This window comes from Myodes glareolus, chromosome 14, assembly GCF_982192425.1.
Source record: "Myodes glareolus chromosome 14, mMyoGla1.1, whole genome shotgun sequence".
Lineage (NCBI taxonomy): Eukaryota > Metazoa > Chordata > Mammalia > Rodentia > Cricetidae > Myodes > Myodes glareolus.
The window spans coordinates 61,310,389-61,324,701 of NC_142039.1; the positions used below are offsets into that span (position 1 = coordinate 61,310,389).

The 14,313-nt window shown below is 43.4% G+C and overlaps 1 protein-coding gene across 2 annotated transcripts in view; it reads right to left on the reverse strand.

The window, feature by feature from the left end:
• The window catches only part of Dtnbp1 (dystrobrevin binding protein 1), a 97,636-nt gene that overhangs the window by 886 nt on the left and 82,437 nt on the right, over positions 1–14,313 (reverse strand). For both annotated transcript variants that reach the window (XM_048416044.3, XM_048415982.3), the window contains 2 exons: positions 11,889–12,044; positions 255–398 (listed from right to left, as the gene is read on the reverse strand). In XM_048416044.3, the coding sequence (XP_048272001.2) occupies positions 255–398; positions 11,889–12,044 (300 nt within the window). The remainder of the gene's footprint in view (positions 1–254; positions 399–11,888; positions 12,045–14,313) is intronic.

A 14,313-nucleotide genomic window follows, 5' to 3' on the forward strand; every position in this document is an offset into this window, starting at 1 on the left:
CTGCTCAGGTTTAAGGGTGCAAACCCCACAGTCCTGGACGATCTTGGTGAGCGATTGCTGAATGAACATGAAATCAGAACTCCACATACTACTGCCGTGTGAAGGGCAGAGCTAGCTTAGAAGTAACTGACTGGAGGCAGTAAACCTGGATACTCCAGTTTAGCACAGTGAACAATCTGCATTTAATTTGCCTTACCTACATGTGGGAAAATGGGTTCGTGAAAGATGTTAAGTTGAAGTGATTTGACTCTTACCTAAACCAGGGGACAGTACAGTGTTGTCTTCTCCACTGGAGTTCAAGAAGACATCTAAAGCCTCCTGGTCAGAGATGTCCATCAGGTCCATCTGCTCCAGCATGTCCACATTCACCTCCATGGATGACATGCTGCCCATGGGCTCTAAGGATAAAAAAATTGACACTTTTTTTTTTCTCATGGTGCCTGGTGAGTTTCATCATTAGGCTAGTTACACTATTCCCTCCCAGCTCCTGCAATCACCAAATGACATTAAATGTGCCCTAACTCATCTTTCATTACCTTTGATCCCAACCCCTTGTTTGTTGAGGGTGGTATTTGGATCAGGGTACTCCTACAGCATGCAGGGGTATGTAGGAACTGTTTTAATGGGCCAGTAGTAGGAAGTCAAGAAATTCCCTTCTAGACCAGCACACCAAAATTAGGATTGCCATTTTCACAGTGGTAGAAAGAGAACGGCAGCTCACCAGGAGTTGGGAGACAGAGCCACTGACCTGAGTGGTCAGAGCAGGATGCCTCTCAGGACTGGTGCTAAGCCACCTCCCACCAACAGCCAAGAAAGAAATCTTAGGAGTGAGGCAGCCTGGGATAGATGTATCATGAACCTTGGGCTTCATAGACAGTGAGATAGACCCCTACAAAAAGTAAGGGGCGGCACAATCAGAAACATAACAGGCCGACAGTAAACCAGTGTAGAGAGACTTCTAAGATGACAAACTAAAGTTCATTAATGGAAATTAAACTTTTGCACAAGTTGAGGATTGAGAGCCAGATAAGGAGAAAATATCCACAAAGGAGGCTAGAGAAGCCCTTCAGTTCCAGACAGAAGTAAATGTTTTGTGCTATTGAGAAGGTAGAAGTTAGATTAGCTTTACACACATAAGTTTCCAAGTTCACTGGAGTATATAATTTATTTCTAGCGCTAGCTAAAGTGGACAATCCTGACAATGTCATCCTGAACCAGTCAAGGTGTCACCACTGTTTCACAGCTTCCTAGTGTGACACCCATGGGGACAACAATCAATGCACTGGTTTCACAGCTACTGAGGTAGAAAGTGGCACTCCCCTGTAGGTGATGGTGCCCCAGTGTGACTCCTGGGGGTCAGCGGGTGCTGTGCTTCTAGCCAGGGCTGTGACTTAAGCTTGGAAAGAGTGTGTTGGACTTGCAGGATAGTCCAAGGCCATTGGCAATCACTAGAGGGGATAAACCTGGCTGGGGGCTCACACCTTCAATCCCAGCTTGGAAGGGATGCTGAGACAAGAGCATGAGTTCCAATGCCAGCGAGAACCCACCTAAAATAATCCCTGTCTCCCCAAGTATGTGATTCTCCTGCCTTAGCCTCCCAAATACTGGAGTTGTGTGTGTTCAGAAATTATCATAGTTATATTATTCACTACATTTTTAAAAGTAAAAACTGGCAGAACAATAAAAATATCACACCCATCCTCTTGGGGAAGGTTAATTCACCCCATCTTTGATGATTGACATAAACTATCCTAACTGAAGTAGAAACTGTTAACAAAGGATAAGTGGGAAAACCTATAACTAATTTATTTAATAAATATTCCTGACAAAAATGTTTACAGGGTTAAATATCAAAAGTCAAATTCAGCTAAAATGGCACCCAACAGAAAATGCTTTGGGTGGATGAGTTACTTCACAATGAAGAAAATCAAGTCTTTATCTCAGAAAAATGATGCCCTTAGTGCCTTTAATTCTAGCACTAAGAAATAGGCAGATCTTTTAGTTGGAGGTCAGTCTGGTTTAAAGGAGTTCCAGGCTACCCAGGGCTACACATAGTGAGGTCCTGTCTCAGAAGAAAAGATGCATGAAGAAAGTCCAGTTCTCCCTCAAAGACTCCTGAATGCTGGAAATGCAGGCGTGTACCACCATGCTTGGCTACAAACGAGTGACCTATGCAAAAGCAAAGACTGTGAGCGGTGTGGCATGCTAATGTGTTTGAAAACTAAAGATGTTTTGGCACCACTTGTGTTTATGCAAACCATAAACACAAGACTCGAACAGAGTAGCCAATGGTCTCACACAGTGTTTAGGGTATGCTCATCCACTCAGGCTAAACAAGGAGAGTAATGTGCTCCAGCACCAAATTCCAGAAAGTGGTCAGTTGTGAGTCTTAGAAACGGACTGTAATTCCAGTCAAACTTCAGACTGAGTCTACTGAAGAACTTGAAGCAAGAACAAATATGCTAATGAGAGTGAAGTGAAGTCTAGCTTAGCCCAGGGTGGTTTGGCCTCTGTTGACACTAGACTGGAAACTGATGCTCTCCTGTGTGAGGAGGAGGTGAACAGTGCCCTCATCACTGTCTATGAGATCCTGGAGAACACCTTTAGAACAGTAAAGCAACCAACAACAATCTGCAACCAGGCATTGCCAAATGTCCCCTGTAGTGAAACTATACTTAATGAAATGTAACCCCTACAAAATCACAGTGGAATGTCCTAATCGTTAGTTATAGGTTTAAACACACACAAATAGAGGTTGCTGAAGCCGGTCACCTTGAAAAATACTGTGTATCAGAACTATGAAGTCAACATCCAGATTCAATGAAAGGAAGACAAGGTAAGAGTGAAATAAACAACTTACAGCAAAGGCTAATGGCTACCTTCCACTTGTTGAAGGCGGTGTGTCACTGGGGGCGGACACTGAAGTTTCAGAACCTCACATTTTCCAGTGGGTATGTGTGTGCACGCATGCATGTCCATGAGTGTGTGTGTGCATGCACATGCAGTTCTTGTTTTGGAATTTTTTTTGTCTTACTGGTTTTGTGTGAATATTTTTTAGAATCCAAGGGTGGGGGAAATGTGGGGAGAGAAACATGAAGTTGGGTGGTGGTATGGTTTGAATGAGGTCAGACCCCATAGGCTCATATATCTGCATGCTCAGCCCTGAGCTGGTGAGCTGAGGGATCAGGAAGTGTGGCACTGAGGTGTAGCCTTGTTGGAAGTGGTATGCCACTGGGGGTGGGCTCTGAGGTTTCAAGTCTAGCCTTTGTCTCTGTGCCTATGGGTCAGGATATAGTTCTCAGCTACTGCTTCTTGTGTGCCTGCTTGTGTGCAGCCATGCTTCCCGCCATGACGACAATGGAATAACCCTCTCGAACTGAAGCCAACCCCAATGCTCTCTTTTATAAGAGTTGCCATTGTTATGGTGTCTCTTCATAAGAACAGAATAGGGACTAAGAAGTTGCTACCAGGTAGTATGTTGCTGTGACAGTCTGACCATGCTCCCTCGTAGTGAAATGTGGCCTTTTGGTTAGGAAAACAGATGAACAATGAACAAGAGCAAACGGCAAAGAGAAATACAAACTGCCCAATTAGAAGAGAAAAGCAGCACTAGGAATACAATGTTGGAGTAAAGTCCAGTGCTCAGAGAGATAAAAAGTAGAAGAAAAGCCAGATGCTAACTGGAGTAAAGAGAGTGGACCTCAAGGCAAGATTCCACCAAGCTAAGCTTCCAGTTTATGAAAAGGAATGTAAAGCAAAGTTTAAGCAGCACAGGAAAACATCAATAACCGAAAACTTATGCAAGTCAAGGAGGGGCCCAGGTTCCAGCCTCAGCAAATCAAAAAGAACTTGGCAGCTTCAGCTATGTGGTTCTGGCTTTAGAATCAGTAAGGATAAGGGAAAGGGGTTGTGGAATCTTCCTCCAATGGTAAAGAAAAGTCACTGAGGCCAGGCTTATGTCAGAGGAATCCCTGCATGAAGGCCCAGTGAGGTCACACTGTAATGAAGCTGTCACAGTGAAGCCTGGGTTGCCTTGGAGACTACACATGTTGAAGCTAGCAGGCATGGAATACCAAGGACAGCTGCTAACAGTGTAATGACCAGTCCAAGAGGAAAGAGAAAGAAGTGATTTCCAGTCAACAAAGCTAGAAGGGGAATTCTGAAGAGCCCTTTGACATCAGACATGGGGATAGAGAATTTGGATTTGCCCTGTTGATTCTGTCTTGTTTATTTATTTAGTATTTCCTGGTTGTGCTCCCTTTTGGAATGGTAATGTATATTCTGTGTCACTGTATGCTGAACCATGCAATCTACATTTTGATTTTACAGGGGTTACAGTTTTCAGATTGCCATGGATCTCAGAATAGACTTTGGACTTTCAAACAGCACTGAGACTGAAAGACTAAAGGGACCTTTAAGTTGAACTGAATGAGTTTTGCATTATAGTATGATGCCATGCGTATGTGGTCATGATGACATGCCTACGTGGCCAGGGGATGAAGAGTGGTAGGAAGGAAGTGGGTGGACCTGGGAGGGAAAAGAGTATGCTCAAAATATACTGTAATAAAAAACTTTAATGAATAAATGAGCAACTGAAGAACGTAAAACCCAAATGTGTCACTTCATATGGATTAAGGATGAAGGGGGAACACACAAGTTAGGGAGCTTGTCAGCTGGAATAACTATGCTGACCAGTCACTGACCAACTCTAGTAAACCTAAAGGAAGCATGTCACGTGAAGAGAAGCAATTTTGAAAGTGAGTCCCTCAACTGCAACCTTGAGCTACAGTGTCCATGGAAATTTGTTCATAATGTAGCCTTGTCAGAAACCCAGGACCTAGCTCTTAACTCTTAAAAATGTACACAGAGACATGAGGATGTCTGTGAAAGTTAATCTTAATGGTCGGTCAGACTGGTGTTTCCTGAGAAGTTAGTTAAACTTTCAGTTATGGTTCTATTGCTGTGAAAAAGACACCATGACTCTAATAAAGGAAAACATTTCCTTGGGGCTGGCTTACAGTTCAGAGGTTTAGTCGATTACTGTCATAGGGAGTGACACTATTAGGAGGTGTGGCCTTGTTGAAGTGGATGTGATCGTGCTGAAGGATGTGTGTCACCATGGGTGTAGGCTCTGAAGCCTCAAATGCTCAAGATATGCCCAGTGTGCACACAACCTCCTGCTGCTTGCTGCCTGCAGATCCATACATAGAACTCTCAGCTCCTTCTCCAGTACTATGTCTGTCACCATGACTCCTGCCATGAAGATAATCGACTGAACCTCTGAAACTATAAGCCAGCCCCAATTAAATGTTTTCCTTTATAAGAGTAACTGCAGTCATGGTGTGATGCAGAATGCCCTGACCCTTCTGTATGCTGTGAATATGTCTTACTACCATATAATAAAGAAGCTGATTTGGCCAGGCAGAATAGAGCCAGGTGGGAATTCCAAACAGAAATACAGGGAGAAAAAGGGTGGAGTCAGAGAGATGCCAGCAGCTGCCAGAGAAGCAAGATGTGAGATAACAAGCCACGAGCCTCGTGGTAAAATATAAAAATATAAAATATAGAAAAACCACGTAAAAATGGAAATTTCACAGAGAGTCTGGATGTATATTATTGTGTTATCTTTGAATTTTTTGACTGTGAATGAGCTAAGTACAGAAAGACATTTCATTGTATGGTCTGCTAAGCTAAACCAGCATGTATATTATAAAGGTATCATGACTTCCAAATTTGGATCTAAGGATATGTTGCTTTGGTAAAGAGGTTCTTCTCTTGTTTCCAGAGAGGATGAGAACCTATGGGTTGTATCTAGACTGGTGTAGTTTGATGGAACAAGACACTCTGAAAGGTTGCCTTGAACATCACTCAAAAAAATTACTTCACCCAACTGCTGACTGAGATGAACCTAGCACACAGGATATACCATGAAAGACCTAATTAACAGCATCCACAAACAGCAGGAAGCAGTTTAGAGAGAAATAACTATGCCTATATTCCCAAATATTGTCTATAAATATTTGTTTACATTTAAAGGGGGATATGTTATACAGATGAATAATTTGCTTTGGTAAGGATCTTGGTTTATTGATACAAATTTAAGGTAAATTTTATTATAGTGTATATGTATATTTCTGTCCTGATTAAGGTATTGTTTTTGTGTTGTTCATTTAAAAACATAACATATAATTAAGAAATATAGGTTAATAGAAAGTCATCTATAATACTCATGTTAGTTAGATTTTCTAGATGTATAGAGATATATTTCAGTTAGATAGGTATTCTTCAAGTCTTTCAGAGACCTTCAGAATATGGGATTTAAAATGTTTTAATAATTTAGGACTTTTCATGACAATGAGACATGTCTGCTTTTGGCAGTACCAAGCTACTTCCTGAGAAAGATGGGCATCGAAGAGGCTCCTTGGCTATTTGGGCAAGAAGTGCTCTTACTTGGAGTACTTGACTGGACATGCAATGGACTTGACTGGACAGAGAAATGACTGCTAAACTTGCATAAAGGTGAGATGGTCCTTTAGGGCTCCTGCTTCATGAATGTCTGCTAGACATTCTGTAGGACACAGAAGAAAGTGACTGACAAACTGCCAATATAGGGAAAACTATCTTTAAAATTTCCTGCTTTGTGGAAAAGTCTGCTGGATACTATGGGCCTGTAGGCTTAAGATGGATTCCCCCATAGTAAAGAAGAATTTGGGGTGACTATCCAGGCAGCAAGATGTCTCTGTCAATTCTAGAGTTTTGGAAGTTGCTGACAATGCATTTTCTGTTTACTTAAATAATATTACATCCTTCTGGAGTCTTTGATGGAGTTGAAGAATTTATAGTTATAGTTTTTCTTAGTTATGATAAAAGATAAAGTATATATAAATATTTTAACTGTAATTCTTGCTTGATATCTGTCATATGTAATTTTACTATGTTAAAGTTATAACCTTCCTATTTATTTAAACAGAAAAGGGGAGGTGATGTGGGAGTCCCTTCTGTGTGCTGTGATTGCTATTAATGAATAAAGAAACTGCTTTGGACCTATAGCAAGGCAGAACTTAGGTAGGCAGGTAAAGCTAGGCTGAATGCTGGGAGAAAGAAGGGCAGAGTCAGAGAGATGCCATGGATCTGCGGTCCGAGGTAAACGTGCTGAAACTGCTGGTAGACCTTGTGGTGATGTACAGATTAATAGAAATGGATTAAATTAAGATGTAGGAGTTAGCCAAGAAGCTAGAGCTAATGGACCAAGCAGTGTTTTAATTAATATAGTTTCTGTGTGGTTAGTTTGGTTCTGGGCAGCCAGGACAAAGAAGCAGCCTTCCTCCAACAGTAAGAGCTAGTTAATAATAAACCTAAGCTAGTAGGCCCAACAGTTTGTAAATAATATTAAGCTTCAGAGTGGTTATTTGGGAACTAGTGGGTGGGAGAGAAACCCCCAGTTACAATGGTGTCTCTTCACAGCAATAGAAACCCTAACTAAGACAGAAGTTGGTACCAGATGGCTGTGATAGGCCTGACCATGGGTTTGGGGCTTTGGGTTATGGGTTAGAAAAGCAGTGGAATGCTTCAATTGCTGCTTAATGGGCCATCCTAGAAGGAACAAGGAAGACAGTGGTGCTGAGGATGATCTGAACCATGGGGAACTGGCTCAAGAAGTTTCAGAGGAAAAGAATGTTACTATGTGGCCTAGAGACTGTTCTTGTGATATTTTGGCAAAGAATGTAGCTGCCTTTTGCCCTTTACAGCAATAAAACCCTAACTAAGACAGTCATGTGGGAAGTACAGGGGCATGCAAGCAGACATAGTGCTGGAGAAGTACCTGAGAGTTCTACACCTGGATCCACAGGCAGCAGGAAGTGAAGTGCCAAACTGGCTAGGCTTGAGCTTCTGAGACCTCAAAGCCTGCCTCTCAAATGACACACCACCTCCAAAAAAGCTGCACCTGCTCTACCAAGTGCTATTCCGTATAGGCCTATGGGGGCCATTTTTATTCAATCACTACAGTGAGTAGTCTCATCTTGTTCACTGGGGTCTTAAAGTGAAGGAAAAGCAGAGAAGGAAAAGCAAGACAAAACCAGTTTCCTGATATGCCTGCACATAAGCAAGGCCAGGCCTGCTCCCACGTATACCCCCCACATCACCAAGCTCCTGCTGCCATGTCTCTTCCCCTCCAGAATGTCCTCTTGAACTATACACTGAAGTCCACCCTTCCTATGTATTTCTGTAACTATGAAGAGAAAAATAACTAATGCAATCTCCATGCCGGCACTGATGCTAATAATCAACTGGGACTAAGTACTCATATAGCAATGAGTTGGGTATATGTGTTCAATGTAATAAATTTAAGTATAGAAATAGAATTTGAACTGAACAGATTATACTGGTTATCCGCAGGCCCTCCAAAAGCAAGCTATACAAGGTCACACCTTACTTCCAGAAAGTATATTTTATTGTCTCTGCCCCCTACCCCCACCCCAGTTTCTTGAGACAGGGTTTCTCTGTGTACCCTGGTTGTCCTGGAACTCACTCTGTAGACCAGACTGGCCTCCAATTCAGAGAGATCTGCCTACCTTTGCCTCCTGAGTGCTGGGATTAAAGGTGTGTGCCACCCCTGCCCAGCTGTTATTTTTAACTTTCTTTCTTTTTCTTTTTTCTTTTTTTTTTCTGAGACAGGGTTTCTCTGTAGCTTTGGAGCCTGTCCTGGAACTAGCTCTTGTAGACCAGGCTGGTCTTGAACACACAGAGATCCACTTGCCTCTAGCTCCTTAGTGCTGGGATTAAAGGCATGCATCACAGCTGCCTAGCTTGTTTTGTTTTGTTTTTAAATGGTGCTGGAGTTTGAAACTGGGGCCTCATACATGCATGGTACTTATCACTGAGCTAGGTCCTCTATCTCTACACCTTTGTGTATTGCTCACATATGCACTAAAGGTCCATCAGGCCCTAAAACACAGCAAGCTGTGGGTCTGTAGTGGTCGGTCCCACACTCCCCTTTTGTTCTGTGCACCACAGGCTTCCAACCTCACTAATGGCTCTTGAGGTCACAGCTGGGATTGCACTCTCTCCAGACATATTTCTGGACATAAAGTTCCGTGACTTTAACTAAAACTTTTGAGATGAAGAAAAGCTCAGACTGCTATTTCTGATCTCATGGAATGAGTTCAAAGTGCAACACCCACTAAGGACATTTTTTTTTTTATGTTGACTGATGTTTTAACTTAAGCGTCACTTAACTCGACTCTTGGAGATAAAGAACCTTCCTGAAGTAGGGTACTTGTCTCAGTAGGAAGTCTGAAGCAGCTCTCAATAGCCAAGGTACCAGACTACTGTTCAGAGGGCCTTCCCCTCTAGTTAAGGCAATTTTCTTTTTTAGCGCCTGCTTGAAAGACATATTGACAATATCTGCCTGGTTTTGTTTTGTCTTCCTTTTAATTATGAAAAATATCCAAACATGTTCTGGCAGTTTGAAGAAAATTATTCTTGAGACACTGAAAACCAAAATAATGAACCCACTGAATTCTGCTGTGTACAACAAGGACCTTTCCCTGCCATGCTGTAGGCTCTATGAGCCTCAGGCTGTAGCAATCCCTGGCTCTAGCTGGTCTCTAGAGCACGGCCGCCAGAGAAGAGTGTCTGTGCACCTACCAGCTTCTGACATCAGCCCATGAGGCTGTGTCCACATCTCCCTGAGAATATAGAAGCATCTTAGGGACACTGTCAGTTCCTCTTTGTCCATTCTGGCCTTATAACTCACACTGGATGTGTTGGGCCAAATTGAACAGGGCAGAGTTAAATTTCTCAGTAATAAAAGTTCTGACACTGGGCAGCTTGGCAAGGGTGGACTAAAAGGTTGAAGTCAGCCCCCAAATTAATTTGTTGAAATGCTACCCTCCAATATGAGTACTCTGAGATGGGAATTCAGGTAATTAAGGTTATAGGAAGTCACAAACACTGGGACCCAAGCAAGATTAGTGACTTTACAGGATACACTAAGGACTAGAGATATAGCTCTGAGCATTTGCCTAATATGTGTCCAAAAATAAAAAATAATTGATTTCATTAAAAATAAATAAAAAGAAGATAAGAGTACTCACTATCTGACACTGGTCAGATGAAAGAATACAGTGGCTGTCTACAGGCCAAGAAAAAAACCATCTCCTGACATGAACCATGCTGTATGTTAAGATCATAGCTGTGAAGAACATCCAAACTCCCTCTGTGTCCACGGTTCTCAATCTGTGGGTTCTGACCCCTCTGGGCAGTTGCACATACTTACATTACGGCTTATAACTAGCACATTACAGCTATGAAGTAGCAATGAAATAATTTTACGGCTGGGGGACACCACAGCATGAGAAACTAGAATAAAGGGCCACAGCGTCAGGAAGGCTAAGAACTGCTCTTCTCCATTACAGCAAATCCCTGGCACAAAGCTTCCACTTCTGTCCCACAGCTGCCACAAGGGCCACTGTACAGACAGCCCCAGCACTGAGTTAGCACACAGTGTTCTGATGCAAAAGTCCTTGCCTTCTAGATTAGTGTGTTAAATGAGCAGGAAACAGGCTCTGGAGAAAATGGTACACCTCAATCCCATGGTCTACCAGGAGTGTAGGAAGCTACCTTGGTGATCCCTTGCTCAGCCTGTGGCAACAGCTTCTCTGCATCACTGCCCTTATTCTCTGAGGGCCTCTCTGGGTGTGGACACCCAATGGGACAGAGAAGTTGTGACAGGTAAGTGAGGAAGAGTAGGACTGGGAAAGCGAAAAAAGCAGGAAAGGAGAGCATAGAGATGGAGGAGGGGAGGGTTACAGGAGGTGACGGCACACCCAGGACAGGGAAGCCCCAACTTGCCTATCTGTTGCTGGGCAGACTGCACAGCACCTCCAGAGGAAAACATGCGTTGCCCTGTCCACCCTAGCTGCGCCTCCACGGGGAGGCGGTTCCTCAAGAGAGACAAGAAGGAGCCCACCCCGTGTCGTCACTTCACCCAAGGTGTTAGCTTATGAATCTGGACAAGATCCCTCACCTCAACTCAACTAGGGAAGTTACTAGCACTCCACAGCTGCGGGCGGGGAAGAGGTGAGGCCTGTGACAGCTGTGTCTGTATTAAATATGTGTGAGATTGTTTTCTACTCAGTGTTCTCTAAACAGTACAGGCCAACTATGAACATGGCACTTACACTGGAGACAATCTAAGCAACGTGAGGATGCTTTCTAGTGCTTAGAGACTCCACAGGTTACATGCAGTGTGCCATTTTATATAAGGGATCTGTGCATCTAGGGATTTTGGTCTCCAAAGAGGGGTCCTAGAATCAAATCCTGAAGAACGATCCTGTACTGGTATGTTCTGACAGCATCGATCTCTAAAATACCTCATCTACTTGAGGAGCCTCAGGCATGTGAAGCACTCACTCTACCACCGACTCCATCTCCAGCCCCTCAAAGAGTTCCTAACACTGGGGAGAAAGTCCTCTGCTGACTTCAGAAGTCAGCTACAAGGATGTTGAGTCTGATACCAGGGACATAAATAATAGACTCAATAGACTAGAAGGGGCCACACTAAAATCATAGGTAATTTCTTTCTGTTTTTGTTTTGTTTCTTTTTTCCCTGGCTTAGTCAAGCATTTGCCTAGCATGTATGAGCCCTGGGTAGACCCTGAACACCATAAAATTAAAGTATTTTTCAAAATTCTGTATGAGCATAATTTTGTAATTGAAGTTATTTTTTAATTTTTCAACTAGAACCTAGAACTAAAGGAAGAGGCAAAATAATGACACCTCAGGCATGTTCATGATACTTACTTTGATTTGGGGCGGGGGGTCTAACCACCAAAGACTATACCCCAGGCCCCACTCTTCAGGCAGCCTGAACTGCCTCAGCTCACCTTGCCTGTCTGCGATCTGCAGGTAGCCTGTGGTCAAGTACTGCTCCATGTCCTGCTGGAAGGCTTCCTCAAAGAACTTCTGCCGCTCCTTCAGCTTCAGTTGCTGGGTGTGCTCCATCTCCAGGACCTTCTGCGTGTGCTCGGCATCTAGTTCAGCTGAGGAAGCAGAGTGGTGGGGTGAGAACTCCAGAAGGACTGCACGGGAGGCCATGGAAGGAAGGAGTACCACCGGCCCCATTACTGTGCTGTGCTGCTTGCTGGCCATTACTAGGCAATTGCTCCCGTGTGCCCTTTCTGCTGCAGGATCTCCCACGATACTGTTTGCTCTTCTAGAGCAGGGAGCTGCAGATCAGTCAGCACTAACTCCTCGGATGACTAACGTAATGAGATCCATCCTGAGATTTCTACTAAATTGTTTGCCTTTTCTTCCCTAATAATTATTTATGTGTCTGTATGCAACCCCGGGAGTTAGATATATAGACAGTTTTAAGCCACCGGAGGTGAGTGTTAGGAACTGAAATTCCATTCTCTGCAGGAACAGCAAGTGCTCTAAACACACAAGCCATCTCTCCAGCCTGTGCTTCATCTTTTTTTTTTTTTTCCTTCCCCGAGACAGGGTTTCTCTGTGTAGCTTTGGAGCCTCACCTAGAACTGGCTCTGTAGACCAAGCTGGCCTTGATCCTCCTGCCTCCCAGGCTGGGATTAAAGGCAGGTGCCACCACCACCTGGCTGCCTGAGCTTAGTCTTTGGAGGCTGATTTATAAATATGAAAACACAAGTAAAATTTGAGTTCCTGGACAACTGTATCTATATTTCATTCTTTTTAATATCTTCTCAACCAGTTCAGTGCCTGAAACACAGGAAACCCTCAACAAATACAGTAAGAACACAAATATGGAGTGTCATTAAGCCTGAAGAAAAAAAAAAAAAGGAAATTTGGACATGTGCTCCGGCATGATGGACCATGAGAACATTAAGTGAATAAGCAAATCCCAAGAAGACAAACTGCTGTGTGACGACACTACAGTACCTGGAGCAGACCACGTTACAGACGGGGTGGAATGAAGGCTGATGGGGAGAGTGTTTAAGGGCATAGCGTTTCAAATTTAAAACAATAAGGCTATGAAGGTAGGAGAGGCAGCCCAGTGGGTAAAGGGCTTATGGAAGCACGAGGACCTGAGGCTGGATCCCCAACACCCACATAAAAAACTGGGCACAGTGGTGCATTCCTCTAACTCCAGCACTGCTAAGGGTGGAGAAGGGCAGGTCCCAGGACACAGTGACAGTCAGCCTAGCTTTGATTCTTTAAGTCAAACTTCAGGTTCAGTGAGACTGCCTCAGGAGAGAAAAAAAAGTTTTAGAAGTGGATCATAGTTGCCATTTAAAAATTGGTACGATTTTTAAATGTATTTTACACAGTAAGAAAATTGGGGGAAGAAACATGTAGTCAGACTTGAGAAATGGCTTAGCAGCTAAGAGAATATCCACCTCTTTCAGAGGACCAGAGTTTAATTCCCAGCACATCACAGCTTTCTGTAACTCTTGCTGCAGGATCTGGTACGTTTGGCCTCTGTGGGCACTGGAACTCAGATGCACAGAGACAACAAATACATAATTAAAATAATAAATATTCTTTAAGAACCATATAGCCGTTAGGTGCTATACAAAGCGTCTAGTTTTGGCTTTGTGATTTATTAGTCATGTAACCTGGCTAGTAAGTTAGTATCCTATCTGAAAATGGATACAGAACTATTACCCCTACACTGACAAGTCTATGCAATAACATTAAACACTCCCAGTGTCCATGCAAGGACAGTAAGTGGTGTTAAGTCTCACAGCAGACCAGCCATCCAAGGACCCTGGCTCCTGCATGAATCTGGCTTGTCTGGGGAAGCTAATTTTTCCCTAAAGACAGATGTTTGAGATCACTGGCTGTGTGACATTGCTTAGCTGAGTTAGAGGAAAATACTGTTGTGGGGTGAGCTGGAGACCCCTAACACAGTCTTGTTCCATCTGGGACTTTGTGATGCAATGAAGGATTGTAAACGTAACAAACAACATAGCACAATGGCTCTGAGACCTGCCCTTGTCCCCAGTACTGCTCCAATTCCTGTCACCATAACTCCTCAGCACAGCACCAGCCTCCAGGAATGACAGACCTTAAAACCTGTAATGGAGTTTATTTTTGATCTCACACAAAATATATAAAGTCTAGTACTTAGAAAACTCTGGACTTTCTTGTACTCTAACCACACATGGCAGGAATACAAATAAATGTTAGCTATGACAACAGAGACAGGAAAGTAACCCCAGCTGCACACAGCTTGTTCATGTGTTTTTTCTATTTCCAGTCACCCTCCTGCCATGCCTGTGTTCCCAGAAAAATGGGCTCATTAAAGATGCGGGTGTTATCTTCCCAGGCTGA